The sequence below is a fragment of the Diceros bicornis genome, chromosome 39, assembly GCF_020826845.1.
Source record: "Diceros bicornis minor isolate mBicDic1 chromosome 39, mDicBic1.mat.cur, whole genome shotgun sequence".
Taxonomy (NCBI): domain Eukaryota; kingdom Metazoa; phylum Chordata; class Mammalia; order Perissodactyla; family Rhinocerotidae; genus Diceros; species Diceros bicornis.
Genome location: NC_080778.1, coordinates 21,509,329 through 21,528,137, shown reverse-complemented (window position 1 = coordinate 21,528,137; position 18,809 = coordinate 21,509,329). Strand labels below are relative to the sequence as shown.

Sequence of the window (18,809 nt, the reverse complement as noted above, 5' to 3'; positions counted from 1 at the left end):
TACATAGTTATAGTAACTTTCTAATATGTTTAATAAACTAGCAGGAAAACGATCATTATTAAAACATTCAGTGTATTCTCTACTCTTGTGTACCCAAGGCTTTGAGTAAATACATATAGATTCTCTTGAAATGGAAAAAATTCAACAATCCAGATGTTTTATTTCCACAATGCCAGGTAATTGGATACTTGTTAATTCAGTTTTTAGGCTAAATATTTCCCTCATCTAAATGCTTAGCATCTTACAGACATAATCAGAAGAAAATATAGATATTCATACAGCAATTTAGACTTCAAGATGTTTTCATATAAAATAGATTAAAATGATGTAGTCGCAGTTTGAAAGTTTGAGAAATTTCACAATTTAGAAGACTGCTTTAGTAGTTAATTTACCTTGCATAATGCAGTTGGATGTTAAAAGAGGAAACTTAACTTTGAAGATAAAATTCCTAAAGACATATCTCAACTTATATGTAATATTAATTGCTTTGATATATATCTAAGATATATAAATATAAATAGAATGTTCATATACATACGTTCAACTGTATGTATATGAACACTCTCTTTAGTCAACTTGAACTTAATAACAGATTATTTTAAGTAATGAAATCCAAGAAGACTATAATAAGGACTTGTAATTGAGTTAGAAAACATAAAATTGATTACAATGCAAATGTTTACCTTGTCTAATTCAACTATGATAATTAAATGCTGTTCTTGGTTGACAATATCTGAAAAATTTGCTTAAATTTTGCAAATGTTTTGGCATATTTCATCAGCTTTTGGCTACATCATTGTAGGTAGTCCTTGTTACTATCCTTGTTATCACACAATTTTATCCTTTAATAGCCAAGAACTAGCTAAATGTTTTTCCTAGTGGAAAGAGTGTTACTTGGCTAACTTAACTGTGCCATTTCTGAGCAGTTTATATTAGACACAGACGGTGTTAATTTGGGAAATTATTTGTTCTTGGGGACATACTACTTAAAATAGTGTATTGGGTATATATTGAGTACATATTTAGGGATAGCAATACTCAGTCATAGGCATACATAGTTTTAGCCTTAATAAATATTGTTAAGCAAGTCTCCAAAAGAAAAAAAAAATGTTAACTTCTGTTAAAGCTCAATGTACTCGGTCACTGTGACCTAGCAAATCCACATTTGGGATTTGTTCAAATGTGCACCAGAACACATGTACAAGAATATTTATAGGAACATCATTCAAATTATCTAAAACTATAAAGAATTTAAATGTCAATCAACATTAGAAGGGATAAATAAACAGTGGTATATTTACACAATGTAATACTAAACAGCAGTGGAAAATGCTACACACAAAATCTGGGTGGATCTCATAGACATAATGTTGAGTGAAAGGAGTTGGATTCAAGAGTACATACTGAATGATTTCATTTATATGATGCTCAAGAGCAGGGAAAGTAATCTTGGATGATAAAAGTCAGAGAGAATAGTGGCTCCCTTAGGCAATAGTGGTTAGATTGTAGGTTCCTAATGGTGGTTAGATTGAGCTGTACATTTAAGAATTGTGTACTTTATGCATGCTATATTTCAATAAAATATAAGTTTAAAACTAATATGCCAGCTGTAGGAAAGAGTTTCCATATTTGGGGTGAGAAAAGCGGATCAAGGAAGAAGAGTGTGGAAGGAGTTCCATTCATTTACTTCATCCTTTGCCACTCGTTCTCTTTCCTATATTCAGTGATACAGCATCAGGGACTTGCCAGCTCAGCCACCAAATCCTCAGAGGTTCACAAAACTTGTCTGGGGCTCCTCCCGCTCGGAGGCGGATAAGGATGGATGTATATAGGGACGCCGTGTAAGAGAGAGGACTCAGATCCCCTTCAATTCCACACAGTACAACAGGAACCGCAGAAACAAAGAGCAAAACTGTGGCACGAGCAGAGTGCCGGCCGCCCCACGCTGGTTCCCGGTGTTTCAGCTGCGGTTCGCTGGACAGCGGCAGGATGACCTCCTCTGCTCCCAGTGAACGGTTGGGCAGGTACTTTTATTGACCCCAGAGGGATAAATCTTTGCTCACAAAAGGGCTGTTCTCCGCTAGCTATAAGCAAGAACAAACCACTGAAGACTGGAACAAAGACGCAACCGCTTTGCCTTTTTTTTTTTTGTTAAATTCGGAGCCAGCAGGAGCCAATGCGCGCCTTCTAGGAGCGAAGGACTGGAGCGTGTGGACAGCTGGAGTTCTCACCCGACCCTGTCCTCCCCGGGCCGCGGCGGGGTGACGCGTCCCCGCGGGCAGTAAACTTGTCCCGGAGAGAGAGAAATCCCTTAAACCCAAGTCCTGTGCGTTGCACTTGTCAGGGCACCTGGGCGCATGAAAACTCTAGCGGACTCTCCTGGAAAGGAGATCATGCCCCGCAAGTCTCTTTCCAGCCTCGCCCAGACCGCGGGGGAGAATCAGAGTCGTTTCCTTCCCGGGGTGTCCGAAGGGGGTTTCCTGCCCGCCCCCGACGGGACCACCGCCGAGTTGGTGATCCGCTGTGTGATCCCCTCCCTCTACCTGCTCATCATCACGGTGGGTTTGCTGGGCAACATCACGCTGGTGAAGATCTTCATCACCAACAGCGCCGTGAGGAGCGTCCCCAACATCTTCATCTCTAACCTGGCGGCTGGGGACGTGCTGCTGCTGCTCACCTGCGTCCCGGTGGACGCCTCGCGCTACTGCTTTGACGAGTGGATGTTCGGGGAGGTGGGCTGCAAACTGATCCCCGTCATCCAGCTCACCTCCGTGGGGGTGTCCGTGTTCACTCTCACTGCCCTCAGCGCCGACAGGTAAGGGCACAAGTAGAGGTGAGGTGGCCTAGAAACGTGGCGGAGAGCGCCGGGGAGGAGGGTGAGCCGGCATGCGGCTGGGGAGAGGAGGGAGACGGGGGTGGCTGGGAGGGGGAGGGAGAGAGTGTATCTGGGAGTTAGAGTAAAAGGAGTTAAAACGGACTAAGACGAGAAGCTTGAAAAAATATAAGAAAATTATTAATTTTAAAATAATTAAAATTGCATTAGTTTGAAAGTAGTTTTAAAATTGCATATCCTAGTCTTGCCCCTCCGCTCCACACACGTCGGGAATCTTTGTTATCTATTTCATATAAAAACTATAACATTAACGTGCAAAAGTGCAACTGTCTTGTAGAAGCTTTTTGTGTGTGCCCAAAACCTTAGAAGTGCACTTTCCTTATTCAGCAGTTTAGTAAACTTATAGGTAAGAATGTCTGCCTTAATATTAGGGAAATGTTTGATTTTGAACTTTTTTCCAAATAAGGGAAACAACATTTACACTTGTTCACCAAATTCGGCTATTTATTTGAAGGAAAAACAACTAAAATAGTAAATTTTCTTCAGACAGATGACTTTACACATTCTTTTTAATACCTCAAGTCAAGTGATATGTCGATTTTTTTTTTTTCACAAACAGGTAGGTACCAAATTTTAGTATCTGTGCTTTACAGTGCTGTAAAAATACACCTTTGATAGCAAATCTGCTTTTCACGTATTTTAAGGATGGGAGTGTCCTTTGCTTTACCTTGCAGATCAACTAGTTCAACTGTCATTTTCCAGGTGAAGATATTGAGGACCAGGGAATGTAAGTCCCCTGGCTGAGCTGAGAGGAGAATCCAGACCTGCTGACTTGGCCCAGTGCCACTACCCCAGGCCCTCTATCATCGTGGTTTGGGGGATTTAAGCAGAAGGGATGTCTGGACAGGGCTAGGGGCAAAATATCCAATTAGGCATCATTGCACAGAGCCTGGTCTGATTCCCTTAGGGGTGGGGTGTTGACTTAAGCTATTTAGATAAAGAATTTAACTTGGATGATTAAGGTTGTGTTCACTCTCCTCCTCTTTAATTTACATATTAAGTTATTAATGAAAAATGAGTCCATTTAAATTTCCTGGTATTTGCAATACTACCCTGACGTCACTTTGTCTTTGAAGAGTTAATCTGCATTGAAGGAAAGACAATACTCAGTGGAAAGTTGAGAGCCATTGTCTTTTTAATCCAAATATTATTGACTTTCTAGTTTGTGTAATAGTCTCTTCAAAGCCACATACCTATAAAAATGGGTGCTTTTGGGTAAATTGTGTACCTCATTTTATTTCTATGACACCATTTCTATCATCTTTTTAAAAGTTTTTTTTTTAATTCCATAATTAAAATGTGACTTTTTAGCTGCTCTTTTTTATGGGGCACATTTTAATTAGAAAGTTAAAAATTCTACTTAATGATTAGAATAAAACTTAATGAATAGCTACCACTACAATAGTGAAAATTGCTGTCATTGTGCTTCCACTTTTAAAAGGTAATATTAGTGGCAAGTCCCAGGGCTTGAATTTATTTCACATTACTTTGCTGAATCTATTGTCATGGAGACACACAGGTAAATTGGCTCTGGCTGAGGTCAGAGAGGATGCTATTTCTCATATATTTACTGACTTTTTTGGTTTGTGAAGTGCATCATGTACTTTTTAAATACAGCACGGATACTTTAACAACAATGATAAGGAAAGGTGGGTTGCCTCTTCTACTTGCCCAGAGGCTGCACTTGCCTATCAGTGTGTGTTTTGGAAAGGTGAATTAAGGAAATGGAATCACTGGTGATAAAATTACACAATACATTCTAATATTCACCTAAAATGGTTAGGAGATGTTTTGTTGTACATTGTCTATGCTTCTGTTTTTCTTCCAGAACATAGTAATCAAGCGTTGATTAGTCCTTGATCTTCTCACACTTTATCTCACCAAGTGGATTTGGAAACAAGTACGAGACTAATTGCACTTACTGCTGTGTTAACTTTTTTGTGTGAGCTTATTATCCTCACAACACTGTGAGGAAGGCACTATTATTATTACCATTTTAAGATTTTATTTATTTATTTTTCCCCCAAAGCCCCGGTAGATAGTTGTATGTCATAGTTGCACATCCATTCTAGTTGCTGTATGTGGGACGCGGCCTCAGCATGGCCGGAGAAGCGGTGCGTCGGTGCTCGCCCAATCCGAACCCGGGCCGCCAGCAGCGGAGTGCGCGCACTCAACCACTAAGCCACGGGGCCGGCCCATTTTAAAGTCAAGAAAACTAAGGCTTGAAATTAAGCAACATTTTGCTGATCTCACAGGATGGAGCCAGCATTTGAACCCAGTTCAAAGCCTACCCTCTTCACCATTAAGCCACGTCATTACTTTCCCAAGTATAAGAAATGACTAACGGTTTGCCCTATTTAATGGCAGACTGAAAAGTGATGTTTAAAACAAAGCACTGGAGAGTAAAAAAAGAAAAATGATCACAAAAGCTGATTCATTAGATTCAATAGAATGAAAGAAGGTCATAAAATGTAACTGCAAAATAAAAGAAACACTTGAACTCAAAATTAAGTAGTAGTTGTAGCAATAGGGGAAAAACCTCTGTTATACTTTTTAAACAGTACGTTCAATTGTCTGTTAAGCCAAATATCCTATTTCCATGACATGGCCTAAATGTCTTTGCCTAAGAAAGTAAAGGTAGAGAATTTAGAAATAGAGACCATAGTAACGTAGAAAAAAAACGGGAAGATAATTAGATTTTGGAATGCATATCCCAATGTGAAGTGGAGACAATGTTATGTATCATCAATGACAGCATCACTGGATAGCAGAGACTGAAATAAGAAATGCAGTACTTATGAATCTATCTCGAGGTCTAAATCGCCTCGTTTGATATGGCCAGAGGGTGGTATGGGTGATGATTTTTGGTACTTGTGATTATTAATCCTTGACTTTCCAAACTCTTTTGAGGAGTTTCAGCTGATGCATCTTTAGGGAAAATCATTTGTGTCCACTGTAGAAGTGCCTCAGAGGTGTCTCATAACCAGAGTGGGAGGAGGAGAGACAGTGCGTGATCTGAAGTGGGGACGGGGGGCTCTCAGTTTAATTTCACCTTTATCTTGATGGGTTTTTTTGTTATCATTTTGAAAATGTACTTCTTTTTGCTTTCTCACATTAAATAGCTGTTTACAGGCATTTGCATATTCTCTTTCTAACAGTTTTACACACACGCACATTCCCACCACCCACTGTTGTGGCACATGTGCTGTGACACTGGGTAAGGGGAGCCCCACAAGCCATAATTTGCTTACGGTTGTCTTTATAGATATCTCCCTCACTGTCGATGCCAGTAGCTGCATTTCCAAGCTTAGAATACTATTTCTTTGACTCTTGAAGATCTTCTGGTCTCTCAAAGTCCATAATTAAAATGCAAATAACTTTTAGGAATGGAGTTCTCCTTTTTCCTTTACAGGAAAAAATTTCCACAGATTCCTAGTGCAAAACTATAAACTTTATAATTTTACGTATTTACAAATATAAAACTAGGTATCAATTCCTTATTCTGTTTTTTATCATAACTATCTAAAATGCATTTATAAATTAAATTTTAAGAATCTATAGAACAATAAAAATGAAATTAATATTAATTTAGTGTCTCAGGTTATGTTGTTTTCTGATACTAAATCTCCAATGTTTGATTGAAGGCAAAAATAATATTGCACCAAATCTGACTAATGTATTAGTAATTTCAAACTTTCTTTTGCTAGTTAGGATAGTCAGACTTAATTCCATAACTGAGCTAGTTCTCTTAGGCATGAGCCTTGAATCTTTAACATTATTTGGGTATTATACCAATGCAAACAGATATTCTCTTCAGCATAATTATTTGTGGAAATATTGAAACACATTGAAAGTCTAAAACTCCCTGGTCCTCATGAAGCTTTTTCATCAGTCTCTGTCCAGGGGTGGGAGGGAATGCCATTATCTGTTTGCTGGTTTTTCGGCAAAACTTCTGACTGAGGCTCGGGTACTGGTTAACTGGCTGGCCGTCACTGGAGAGCCTCTCTTCTTTTGTCCATAGCCCTGGACAGTATGCTGAGAAGACCTTAGCTCTCAGTGGGTGCTGAGATTGGTGTGCTTCTAAACTCTTCTGGAGAGGTCAGCCTGGCCATACATATTTAAGAGAATAGTCCACACTCACTCTCAACATGGTAACCCATGTCGCCAGGGAGATGACATCTATTTCTAACTTGTTCCAAAAGAATTCAAGGAAGCTTAAAAATAGAGATCCAAACAACATACAAAAGGAACAAAAAAAGGAGGAAAACCAGGTTTAGGGAAAATAAAAGTTGAAGAATATAAGGCAACACATGCTTTCACAAAATGTGAGGTATACGTTTGAGACCTTTCTAGCTGTCAGTACAAAAAGGAAAATTTGTCTTCCATGACAAGTGCTCAGTTGTTATTTTTATATAGCCATAGAAACAGAACAAATTGTAACTTGCACTTAATTTATTAGTTTAATTTGAATTTATATGGTTTTTTGTTAAAGGCTGTTGTATTTGACTCCAGTAAATCAGATATCTTCTACTCATTAGTCTGAAATAATTCTAGCTTATTTCCCCTTCCTTTCTCTTTAGAAGGAATCTCAAACATTGAATTAGAGAGGTGCTGTATAATTCTCACAATATTCATACTAATGCCATAATTTATATATTACTTTATTTATTACTTTAGTATTATTTATTACTTTTGAAGATGATTCATCTACCTTGATCTGAAACTTTGGGACACTATAAATAAGGAGGGAATGTACCAGGCGGGGGTTCATGGCATCTGGGTACTAGTCCTACATGTGTTATGTCCGAATATTCTAGTTGGAGAAAATGATAAAACAGTCCAAAACACATGGCCATAAGGCAGTATTTTTCTCATTTGCAAAATAAGAATAACATCTTCAGCTGTAGAGCTGCATCTATCCAACCATGGATAGGATCCTATTAGCTCCCTCTCTGAATATTGAGCAGAGAGAGACCCAAAGAGGAGAAGGACGTGAGTAACTCGTGAAGCAACCAGATACTCAGTTCAGTGCTCTAGTGCTCTGCTTGTCACACTGTTCCACGTCACCACATCTCAGACAAATATCTCATCTAATAATTTATGCTGGTTCTATTTTGTCCACTTCTCGGTGGAAAGAAAGACCCTCTAAGGTGTACCTCTCTCTCAGTCTTTTGCCTGTAGTGATGCATTTAAATAGGGGGCCATCTGTTCTGGCTGAGCCATGAGGTCAGACAGTGAAGTTCAACACTTTTCTCGTTGTTAGTTGTCACCAGTAGTACAGTTCCTATTTGTGTGTTTCAAAAACTAAAATAACAATTTACCTTTGCCCTTCCAATAGCTGATTCCACAGGAGGGTTGACCTCTTTCCGAGGTCTTTAATAATTTTAATTGCATTTTAATTTTCTCATTCGCCATAAGTTCTTACTAAAAATTTTTTAGTTAGTCCTTATTTAATTGTTTATTTATTGAATTTCTGGAAAAATTGATGCTGATATGAAGTGTAGATGATTCCCTTCTGAAAAAGTTGATCCAATATTTTGTACAAAATAAGTAGTTATATGCTATATTTGTATATTTACATCCACTATTATTTTTACTTTTGAGTCAATGTGTACATTTTAGATAATATTTTATATAACCTGTAGATTTTTTTTCAGCTCTTTGGAGAACCTCACCCACATCCCAAATATACTGATGACCTGGTATTTAAAAAGTCCACTTGTTTATTTTCTATAGGAAAGGACACGTCTTCATTAAATTTCCTTTTTTAAAAATTGCTTTGCTTTTTGTTCCTTTATTCTTATTTATTTCCATATGACCAAGGTTATTTTCATTTCAATCCATGCTCCAAAATGATGACCCAACTTCATACTGCTAGCTTCAAACTTAATGAACTGTTTCTTAACATATTGTTTTAATTATTGATATAAAATATTAGCTATTATTAGGTCCACAGGCTACTCTCCATGAACACTACTGATTTATTGAGGTTCTGGGCAGTATTTTCTATTTCCAGTTATTCGTAGGTCTTCATGAGGAGCAGGAATAAGCACGAAACTTTCGCTTCTTCCTAGCACTTCCCTTGACTCATCTATTTGTCATTATGTTTTGATTTTTTTATTATGCAGATTTTCATTAGGAATATTTTTTTCAATGTCTGATGTAGACCTTGTTGTTTCCTTTCTTTTATTATTTGTGGAAATTTGGGGGGATTATTTTGAAAATTAAAATTTTAATGATTGTGGTTTAATTGAAATTAATTTTTGGAAAAGAACCAAATTTTAAGACAGAACTAAACCTTAACCATCTCATTAGGAACCAGTTTTAGATTATGAAAGCAGAACCTGGAAATGATCATAGATATTTATATAGATTATATGAAAATGCTGTTTTTAGAGATGACTTAAAAGAATATGAAATGTTACTTGATAGTACTGTTGAGGTTTAGTTTTTTCACTGTAAAAATGAGAATTAAATTGAAAAAACATAATTACAGATATAAGTTAAGTCTTTCCAGTTAAAAATACCATTGACTTTAATAATTTTATTTATTTATTTTTTTCCCCCAAAGCCCCAGTACATAGTTGTATGTCATAGCTGCACATCCCTCCAGTTGCTGTATGTGGGACGCGGCCTCAGCATGGCCGGAGAAGTGGTGCCTTGGTGCACGCCCGGAATCCAAACCCGGGCCGCCAGCAGCGGAGAGCGAGCACTCAACCGCTAAGCCATGGGGCTAGCCCCCAAAATACCATTGACTTTAAAAGGACCAGGAGATCAAATGTCTGAAAATGGATAGAACAGATAAGACATTTATTTTTTCAGTTGCATTCTCTGCAATGTGCTACAGTTGAAAAAATACAGAATTTGTAGTTATAAGATGTGTGTGTGAATCCTGAGTCATCGATCGGCTTACTGGCTCTGCCATCATTTGAACATCATTTAATCCCTTAGTGTCAATGAGCTTTTCTGTAAAACAGGGACACTAATAAGCTTTATTGCTCAGGATTATTTTATCAAATGAAACAATTAATGTGAAAGCATTTTCAAACTGTGGGTTGCTGTGGAACTACTTTTATTATATCATCTATGTGTCAGGATGACAAATGACTCATTAATTCAAGTCAATATTTAGTCACATATGCAGTTAATTATCAGAAAATAGGCATTGAAGTGGAGAGCAAAATTAGCCTATTGCAAAATTAGTGAAGGTGATCTCTCTTCCTTTTACAGCCTTTCCAACAATTCCTTTAACCATAGACTGGCTAGTTCCTACCTGTTGCCTTCATCAACACGGCTTGTCATTGTCATTCTCCTTCTCATGAAACTTTCATGTGTCATTTAAGCAATACACCTCAATGGATTAAGAACAAAGTGATTTTTGGGGGAGTAAAGAACAAATAGAATTGCTGAGCCCTCTGTAATCAAATCCAGTATTTCTCATCCTTTCCAAAGTGACACCCCACTTACTACATTATTTTTAAAAAGGTTATTTATAGTTTTAGGCATTCTGTTGTATAATAATGCATAGATATTTTTAAATGATAGATTTAATAATTTTATTCAGAATAAGATTTACTGCTATAACATATCAATACTGTTGAAACATGATGTGCCATATGGTAAAGGTCAGGCATCTGATTCTTCAAACACTGAACCTTTGGATACCAGATCCTCTCCACTGCTGAATGGTGTCCACTATGCTGGGCAAGCTTCCACAAGGATGCTTGCGGAAACATGCTCACCGCCGTATTCAATCTTCTCGTAAGGTGGTTTCTAAACCTGGCTTTTATTCAGAGCCACTTGAAAAATCTTAGTAAAATGCAGAATCTCACATTTTACATCCTAGAGACTCTGCACCAGTAAGTCTGGGGAGAAACCTAACACTCTACCTTTTTTCAGTTCTCCAGGTGATTCTGAATACTGATCCATCTTGAGCATCAGTAGATTAGACTGTGTCTCCATCTCTTGCCTCCATTCTTCCGGCAATCTACCATCCAGCTACCATCCCACTCTATTAAATCTGCTCTAAATAAGTGACCTAGGGCCAGCCCCAGTGACCTAGTGGTTAAGTTCCATGTGTTCTGCTTTGGTGGCCGGGGTTCAGTTCCCAGGTGTGGACGTACACCATTGTCTGTCAGTAGCCATGCTGTGGCAGTGGCTCACATAAAAAAGAGGAAGATTGGCAGTGGATGTTAGCTTAGGGTGAATCTCCCTCAGCCAAAAAATAACTAACTAACTAACTAACTAACTAAATAAGTGATCTATTTGTTGCTCAGAACACATTTCCTTATTAGTTCAACAAACATTTATTGAGAACCTACTACGAGTCAGGCATTGTGTCCTATACTTTAGATGCAACAGTGAGCAAGACACAGCAAGACACTAGGTTCAGGGAGCTTTTCTTCTTTACTTTTAGGGAGTATTTTAATTACCATAGCTTTGTAGTATAGTTTGAAATCAGGGCATATGATACCTCCAACTTTGTTCCTCTTTCTCAAGATTGCTTTGAATATTCGGGATCTTTTGTGGTTCCATACAAAGTGTAGGATTCTTTGTTCTAGTTCTGTGAAAAATACCATTGGTATTTTAATAGGGATTGCACTGAATCTGTAGATTACTTTGGGTAGTATGGACATTTTAACCATATTAATTCTTCCAACCTATGAGCATGATATATTTTTCCATTTATTTGTGTTGTCTTCAATTTCTTTGATCAGTGTCTTCTAGTTTTTAGCATACAGTTCTTTCACTTTCTTGGTTAAATTTATTCCTAGGTATTTTATTCTTTTTGTTGTAATTGTAAATGGGATTATTTTATTAATTTCTCTTGTAGTATGTGTAGATTTAGAAAAAGCTTGTGAAAGAGGTAAGCAAATTACTGCAATTTGGGAAATGGCAATTTAAAATATTTTCCTCTGTCTTCCTGTCTTCTGTGCTAACAAACAGTGGAATGACTTGTAGACACACAGGCACCTGGGATATTGGATATTCCAAACTTTACAAAACAGTCAGAGAATAATGGAGTGTTGGCAACACTCTCTTGGCAAGTGTCGACTGAGGAAAAATCACTACAATTTAAACAGCAGATATTTATTTGGGCAATTAGAAGTGCCATTCAGGAGACATAGATTCAAGTAGAAACCCCAAAACGTATTCCTCTAGGGAATAAAAGTCAGAGGCTTTTAAAGGCAAAGAAAGGAGGTTGTATTACAAAGAATTTTAATTGGAGCTGGAGGCAGACGGCCAGTCTTTGCTAAACATTGATTGTTGATTCTATCTTCAGAAAGTCCACAGTCCTCAGTCTTTGTGATCAGGATGTCAGTTCTCCTGCTGACTTCTCAAACAATTGCTTGTAAAACAATTGCTGTTTTGGTCCAGTCCAAAGGTTTTGTCCGGTCCAAGGTTCAAGACAGTGAAGCAGTTTCTCTGGAAAGGCAGCTCTGACTCCATTTTAAAATGACTCCACTATAGTTAATTTTGACACAAGTAGGATCTCTCCCTCCCTCCCTCCCTTCCTTTCTTCCTCTCTCCCTCCTCTCCTTCCCTCCCCTTCTCTCTCTTTTCCTTACTTTTATTTTCTTTCTTAAGAGAGTAACTTGAGATGTATTGTCTTCCCAGGTACAGAGCCATCGTAAACCCCATGGACATCCAGACATCAGGGGCGGTGCTGTGGACCTGTGTGAAGGCGGTGGCTATCTGGGTAGTCTCTGTGCTGTTGGCGGTTCCTGAAGCCGTATTTTCTGAAGTGGCGCACATTGGCAGCTTGGAAAACGGCAGCTTCACAGCGTGTCTACCCTACCCTCAGACAGATGAATTACATCCAAAGATTCATTCAGTGCTCATCTTCTTGGTCTATTTCCTGATACCACTTACTCTTATTAGTGTTTATTATTATCATATTGCAAAGACCTTAATTAAAAGTGCACGTAATCTTCCTGGAGAATACAATGAACATACCAAAAAACAGGTGAGCTTCGTAGGTGTGTGTGTTGGACTGTGCTGGACAGATGCAGTAAGTACTATTTTGTGTTTCGTTTCATGGGTTCTCAATACCAGGACTGATCAGAACAGAGTCAGAGGGCACTGGGACATGCACTAGCCTGAACTGGAAGGGGTGTCTTTGATACGTGGCCATGTCACAGCTCTCTGAAGGCCCACCAAGGTCCAGCTTATCTGCCATCTGGGCCTGGGGCTATTAGAATTTAATATCTTTGCAGGCTTTTCTTTACAAGCAAATGTTTATGCAAAGAATCACATAATAAACCAGAACTTTTTCACAGTTTAATTATAAATTTATTTCATTATTGTCTCTTCTCCCATTAGCCCACTAAGGATGACGGGAAGTCTAGGAGAAGGATGCATCAGGAAAGGGCTGTGGTTCACTGCCTGGGATCTGGGGATGAGGTTTGGGTAGGGTGCCAGAATGGGAGGCTCTGGGAACAGAGGACAGCATGACAAGTGTGAAAGTGAGCAAATGCAGGCCGGTGCGGAAGTCTTGCTTGGTCTGATTCAACTTTATAGCTTTTCCGATAAAGATTATCTACTCATGCAAAAATGACAACATGCACCTTGCATACTCTTGCTTCCTTAAAGAACATACAGTATTAGTTTAAGGTAAAACCAATTGTGTTAATCCACAAAGAGATGGAAATACTGTACCTATGGGACAGAATTTCAAGTTGTCCATTTGTGCACTCCTAGTGAGGAACTTCCTCCAAAGCGTTCTGTAGGTACAGGGAAGTTATGGGTGCCTGTTCCCCAATTTGAATGAAAACAAGTTGAATCACAAATCATTAAAGTTTGCTAGGCTATAGACAGGGGCACAGGCGGGGCTTTGTGCACATTAGCAACAGCACAGTCTGGCAAAGCTTTCTTATGTAGATCACCTCTGTTTACTGATGACCATCATCATCAGAGATCCACATCTGCTTTAAAGGCTTGAAAAATCAACCAATCATTATAGTAATTGTTAAACAAATTAATGGATTTATTATCTAAATATCTGTCATCATTGAAGCAAAAATGTCCAGGTCATAGGCTCACTGTGCTTTTTCCTTTATACACAATCCTTTTATTCAGAGCCTTGTGATCCAATTTGTATCTCAATTTGGGTATTTGAGTTTTTGCTTTGTTTTCTAGCGTTGAGTTCCTCTTACCCTCCACACCTCCACTTTTTTTTTGTCAAATGGCCCTTATTCCGCCTTGTTTTTGTGAGTTTCCCTGTTGGGACTTACAAACTCTGGCTGGGGAACGAGGCTTGACATCTGCTGAGAAGTAATTTCAATGTCAACAGCCTGTGTGTGCATTTGAATCTCCAAGTATAGAGTGCCATGAAATTCTTGCACTCATGCTCCACCTGCTAGGGTGGACACTGCTCAGTAATGTAAATTTCACATCCACCTCCTTAATATAGCCAGGTTGCCTAACTTATGCCACTGGGATACATCTGAGAACCACATTCTGCTTCCTGAACTAGATTCCTCTTCTCTTGCAGCTTTGTTTGCTGTCACCACTCACCACTACTCCCCAATGCCAGATCTGTTTCAATCTTAAAACTTTCCAGTCTTCCTTGGCATATTCTAGTTGACTATTAAGAGCTTTAGCTCAGAAAATATCACGTTGCCTTCCCTCAATATCTTTTGATAAATTATGTTTTCACATTCATGTTGCCTTATTTAAACATTTAAACAAATTAGCAACTATGAGCTAAACTTTGGACTCTAGATGTCAGAAAATGATTTTTGGATTAAAAAAGATTACCGTCCAGTATTTGAATTTTGTCTGTCACATTCCTGAAGACTTTCCTTTAAAACAGTAAACATAGTATGTAAAGTTTATGAAAAGAAAAAAAACATTTTTATTTTTAAAGGTAACCTAACATAGTAATGTTTATAGGATTGACAGTTATGTCAGATGTATTTGATTTATGTGAATCAGGAGTTTAAATCTCAAGGGGTGTGTGTGTGTGTGTGTGTGTGTGTGTGTGTGGAGTAAGGGTTAAAAAAGTCATGCCCTATTTCAATAGATTGATTTTTCCTATTTAAAATACCCTGATTTAAAAAAAAAAATCTAGGCTTGAACATATTCTATGGTTCATTAATTCAGTGGATTTAATACAAACAGAAATGATTTATATTTATAATGAACACAATAAGACTTTGAGCAAAAGGAAAATAGTTAAAAGTAAGAGAGAATTTTTTAAGATCATGGTTTTAACATGAAGACATAGCCATGTATTAATAATATATCATCTAGTCTTGTGTAAGCTGTCAAATATTTTTAAAGGAAAATAGTATAGTGACCAACATAGGCTTCTTCAAACTGTTAAAATCATCACTTTGTTGAGGAAAATAGCTTTTGTATTTTTGGACGTATTTGCATGCTATGATAAGTTTTCCTCCTTTCGTACCGTCGTGTTTTGCGTGTTGCTGGCTCTATACTCATTTTTACCAATGGGGCGATTTCCTTGTATCTGCAGATGGAAACACGGAAACGCCTGGCTAAAATCGTGCTCGTCTTCGTGGGCTGCTTTGTCTTCTGTTGGTTTCCAAACCACGTCCTCTACCTGTATAGGTCTTTCAACTACCACGAGATTGACCCATCTCTAGGCCACATGATTGTCACCTTGGTTGCCCGGGTTCTGAGCTTTTGCAATTCTTGCGTCAATCCATTTGCTCTTTATCTGCTCAGTGAAAGCTTCAGGAGGCATTTCAACAGCCAGCTCTGTTGCAGGAGGAGGTCCCGTCCACAGAGGTCAGCCAGCTGCCTCGTCAGCTCCTCTGCCCTGCGGATGACGTCTCTGAGGAGCAATGCTAAGAACGTGGTGGCCAATTCTGTTTTACTAAATGGACACAGCACGAAGCAGGAAATGGCACTGTGATTTTGGTCGTTCGACTCACTGTCTGGAAAGAACTTACCTTTCTATCCCTATGGAGTAGAGCAGAACAATTTTCTCGTTCTTACCGTTCCTCAGCTACTTCATTAGACGATTTCATGATTGACTCAGAAAAGACAAGACAAACATACTTCGCAGTTTTCTCTGAACAGGATTTTAAATTACATTAAAAAATATACATTGCTCCCGTTAAAAGTGATTCAATAGGCAATTCTATGTGTGTATAGGTCAATATTGCTTCATGATTTCAGCTGTTGCTAGAGACAAATCGAGTGGTCTTATCTTAAATTTGTTTTGTCTTGAAGCAGGAAATAAATTCCTATATTGACTGGTTGATTCAGTGAGGGTAGTATGCAAACTCCTATTATTTGAAATACAAGCCATATTTTCCTGGTGAATTTTATTCATAACTAATGCATGTATATATCTCTTTTGTTTGAATAAAATAATAGAAAACTCAAAAGGTGGAGCTTAATTACAGGTCAATAATATTTATTGTGATTCTTTCTGTGATTAACCGTAATTTATAGAAATAGCTTATATCTGTAGCTTCTAGGTATGTGAAAAAAGGTATGATAGCATTTGTATTATGCATAGTAAAATAGATATCATATGAAAATGATTTACATTATGAATGTGAAATAGGTGTATCATAAGTCCCAAATTTTGAAACTATGACTCAGAAATTGGCATGGCCATCTTTGTATACATTGTTAAATCCCTGAATATTTGAATAATTCTGTATAGATATGATAAGATTTCTGCAATTATGGTGAGTTCAACCATTTACTCATCCTAATTTGCAACAGCCACTTATCAGTGTCTGAAATCTCACTTAGGCACATTTACACTGCATAGTATCACAGTGTTCTGTGAATAAGGGTATTGGATTTTTTTTTTTTTGTCAAAATACAAATATGATCTTGATTAAATTCTAAAAACTACCCCTTCTTAAGCTTGTACCAATAAGGCTAACATTTGAATGAATATATTTCACACTATTTCTCTTTCCCAATTTGTTGAGTAGAAAACTCTGTTAATATACTAAGCTCTTTCTTAAACACTCCTAACCCATACCATGTAAGATACGAAATACTCTATCATATGTAGTGATAGGAAAAATAAACACAAGCAAATTGCCTATGGGAGTTGATAATAATAATGATAATGAACATTAACTAAGTGTTTTCCGTGTTCTAGGCGTAGTCCTAAAGCTCTACACGTACTATCTAATTTCACCCTCAATATGATCCCTGAGGTGAAAAAGAGAAGGATCCAATTTTGGTGGGGCATGAAGTTACACAATTTGGGAGATGTATCTACTAAAAAAATACACAATTTTGCAAATTTTACAAAAATACCTGATCATGTGGACACGTTGTGAGGGCCCCGCTGAAATAGGTCCTGCTATTATCTTTATGTTATAGATTAGGAAATTGAGGCTCAGAGATACTAAGAAACTTAAAGACGACGACACAGCCATGTGGGAAAAGTGAGATTTAAAACCAGATACCATACCCTGGTGCGTGCACCCACTGTTCCACCACCACTTAATTGTGGCTTTCTTCTATCCCGAATAGTTATTCTTACCCTTTGGGAAAGTTGTAGAAGTACTCATCAGAAAGGTGCAAAATATTACACACAAGTCTGGGTATTTTATAAATCTTTTAAGACTCATCCATTAAAATTGAAAGAACCAAGGGTAATCCTTGCTTAATGTAGAATCTTTATCCTTGCTGGCATTAAGAAAACGGTAGAAATATACATATATGTATATATGTATGTGTGTATGTATATATACATGAAATATTGCAAGATATATGCATACATATCTTGCAAGACCCTTTTAGTTTCATATAAACATATATATTGTTTTGTGTACATATATTTGTATATGAAACTATATATGTGTATATATATGAAGCTAAAGGGACATATGTAAGTCTTAACTATAAAGTCCTGATAATTTAAAGTTTAAGAGAATAATATTGTTATATAATCTATCTGATTTGTTTTTTAGGAATGAAAAACATTTATCAGGAAATATTTTAGAAGATTTTTACTTACACATATTTTGTTAAAATGACTTTTTGTAATGACACTAATGGAGTAATAAAAGTACCGCAAATTTCAGTTTTCCCCTTTAAAGAAAAGAATTTTAACAATAGCCACTTATCTGTTTATATAGTATTATCAATATTATCATATTTTTGTCTGCATTTTAAAATTTTCTTTCTGGTTGCTATTAATCCTGAAAGTCAGATTTTTTCTTTCTCTTAATGTTGAGCCCTCCCTTTTAGAGACTCGGCCAATGCTTATAGCTCTGCTCATAAATTAAGAAGGTTGAGGATTATCCGTGCAAACATTTTGAATTTAGCTGTTGCATTCTATTGCTGAGTTATAATCCTAATTCACTCAATAACTGTAATGATTTCTCATTTTCAAAAAGTCCTGTGAATTGCACCATTTCCTCAAATATTTCCTTTCTTTGGAATAAATACCTGAGAGTTAATATATTAGTATATATTCTATATATAGTATGATGAGGACAAGTATTTAATATTTGCTTATACCGTACACTTTTCGAGTCAAACATACTTTATGCCTTATACACACATACGTACGCTTACACACAAATGAGATTGGGTTCATATTCAAATTAGAGTTTAAACTTTGGCATTGATTTGATTTTAAATGTTTAGTTTGTGTATACATATTTTACATATTTATTTTTGAAATATTTAGATTTGTTTCTGGGCATTTGAAAATTTCACTGTTCTTATTATCAAAGAATGAAGTTAAAAGAAACAAAACCCAAATTTATCTATGAAATCGAACTACAGAAGCAAGTTAAACTAATTATGTATATCAGCCAGAAGTAGAACAAAATGTCAGACTCCAAATCTGTTAAAATAAACAGAGTGAAATAGACCTTTAAAAAGGTAATCAATATCCTGATTTATAGAATTCCATCTAGTAGTATCTTAATTCAAGGAAATATTAAAAAAAAACTGTGTCTAA

At 37.1% G+C, this 18,809-nt stretch overlaps 1 protein-coding gene across 1 annotated transcript; it reads left to right on the top strand.

The window, feature by feature from the left end:
• Window positions 1–2,393: 2,393 nt before the first annotated feature.
• Window positions 2,394–15,773, top strand: NMBR (neuromedin B receptor). The gene is made up of 3 exons (XM_058534314.1): window positions 2,394–2,815; window positions 12,512–12,860; window positions 15,372–15,773. Exons 1-3 carry the CDS (start codon window positions 2,394–2,396, stop codon window positions 15,771–15,773), a joined length of 1,173 nt encoding a protein of 390 aa, XP_058390297.1.
• Window positions 15,774–18,809: the final 3,036 nt, after the last annotated feature.

Excerpts from the sequence above, each read along its gene's own strand:
- NMBR (XM_058534314.1), top strand. The coding sequence starts at position 2,394 with ATGCCCCGCAAGTCTCTTTCCAGCCTCGCCCAGACCGCGGGGGAGAAT. Across the intron at positions 2,816-12,511 it reads ACTGCCCTCAGCGCCGACAG|GTACAGAGCCATCGTAAACC; the intron begins GTAAGGGCACAA and ends TTGTCTTCCCAG. Across the intron at positions 12,861-15,371 it reads ATGAACATACCAAAAAACAG|ATGGAAACACGGAAACGCCT; the intron begins GTGAGCTTCGTA and ends TTGTATCTGCAG.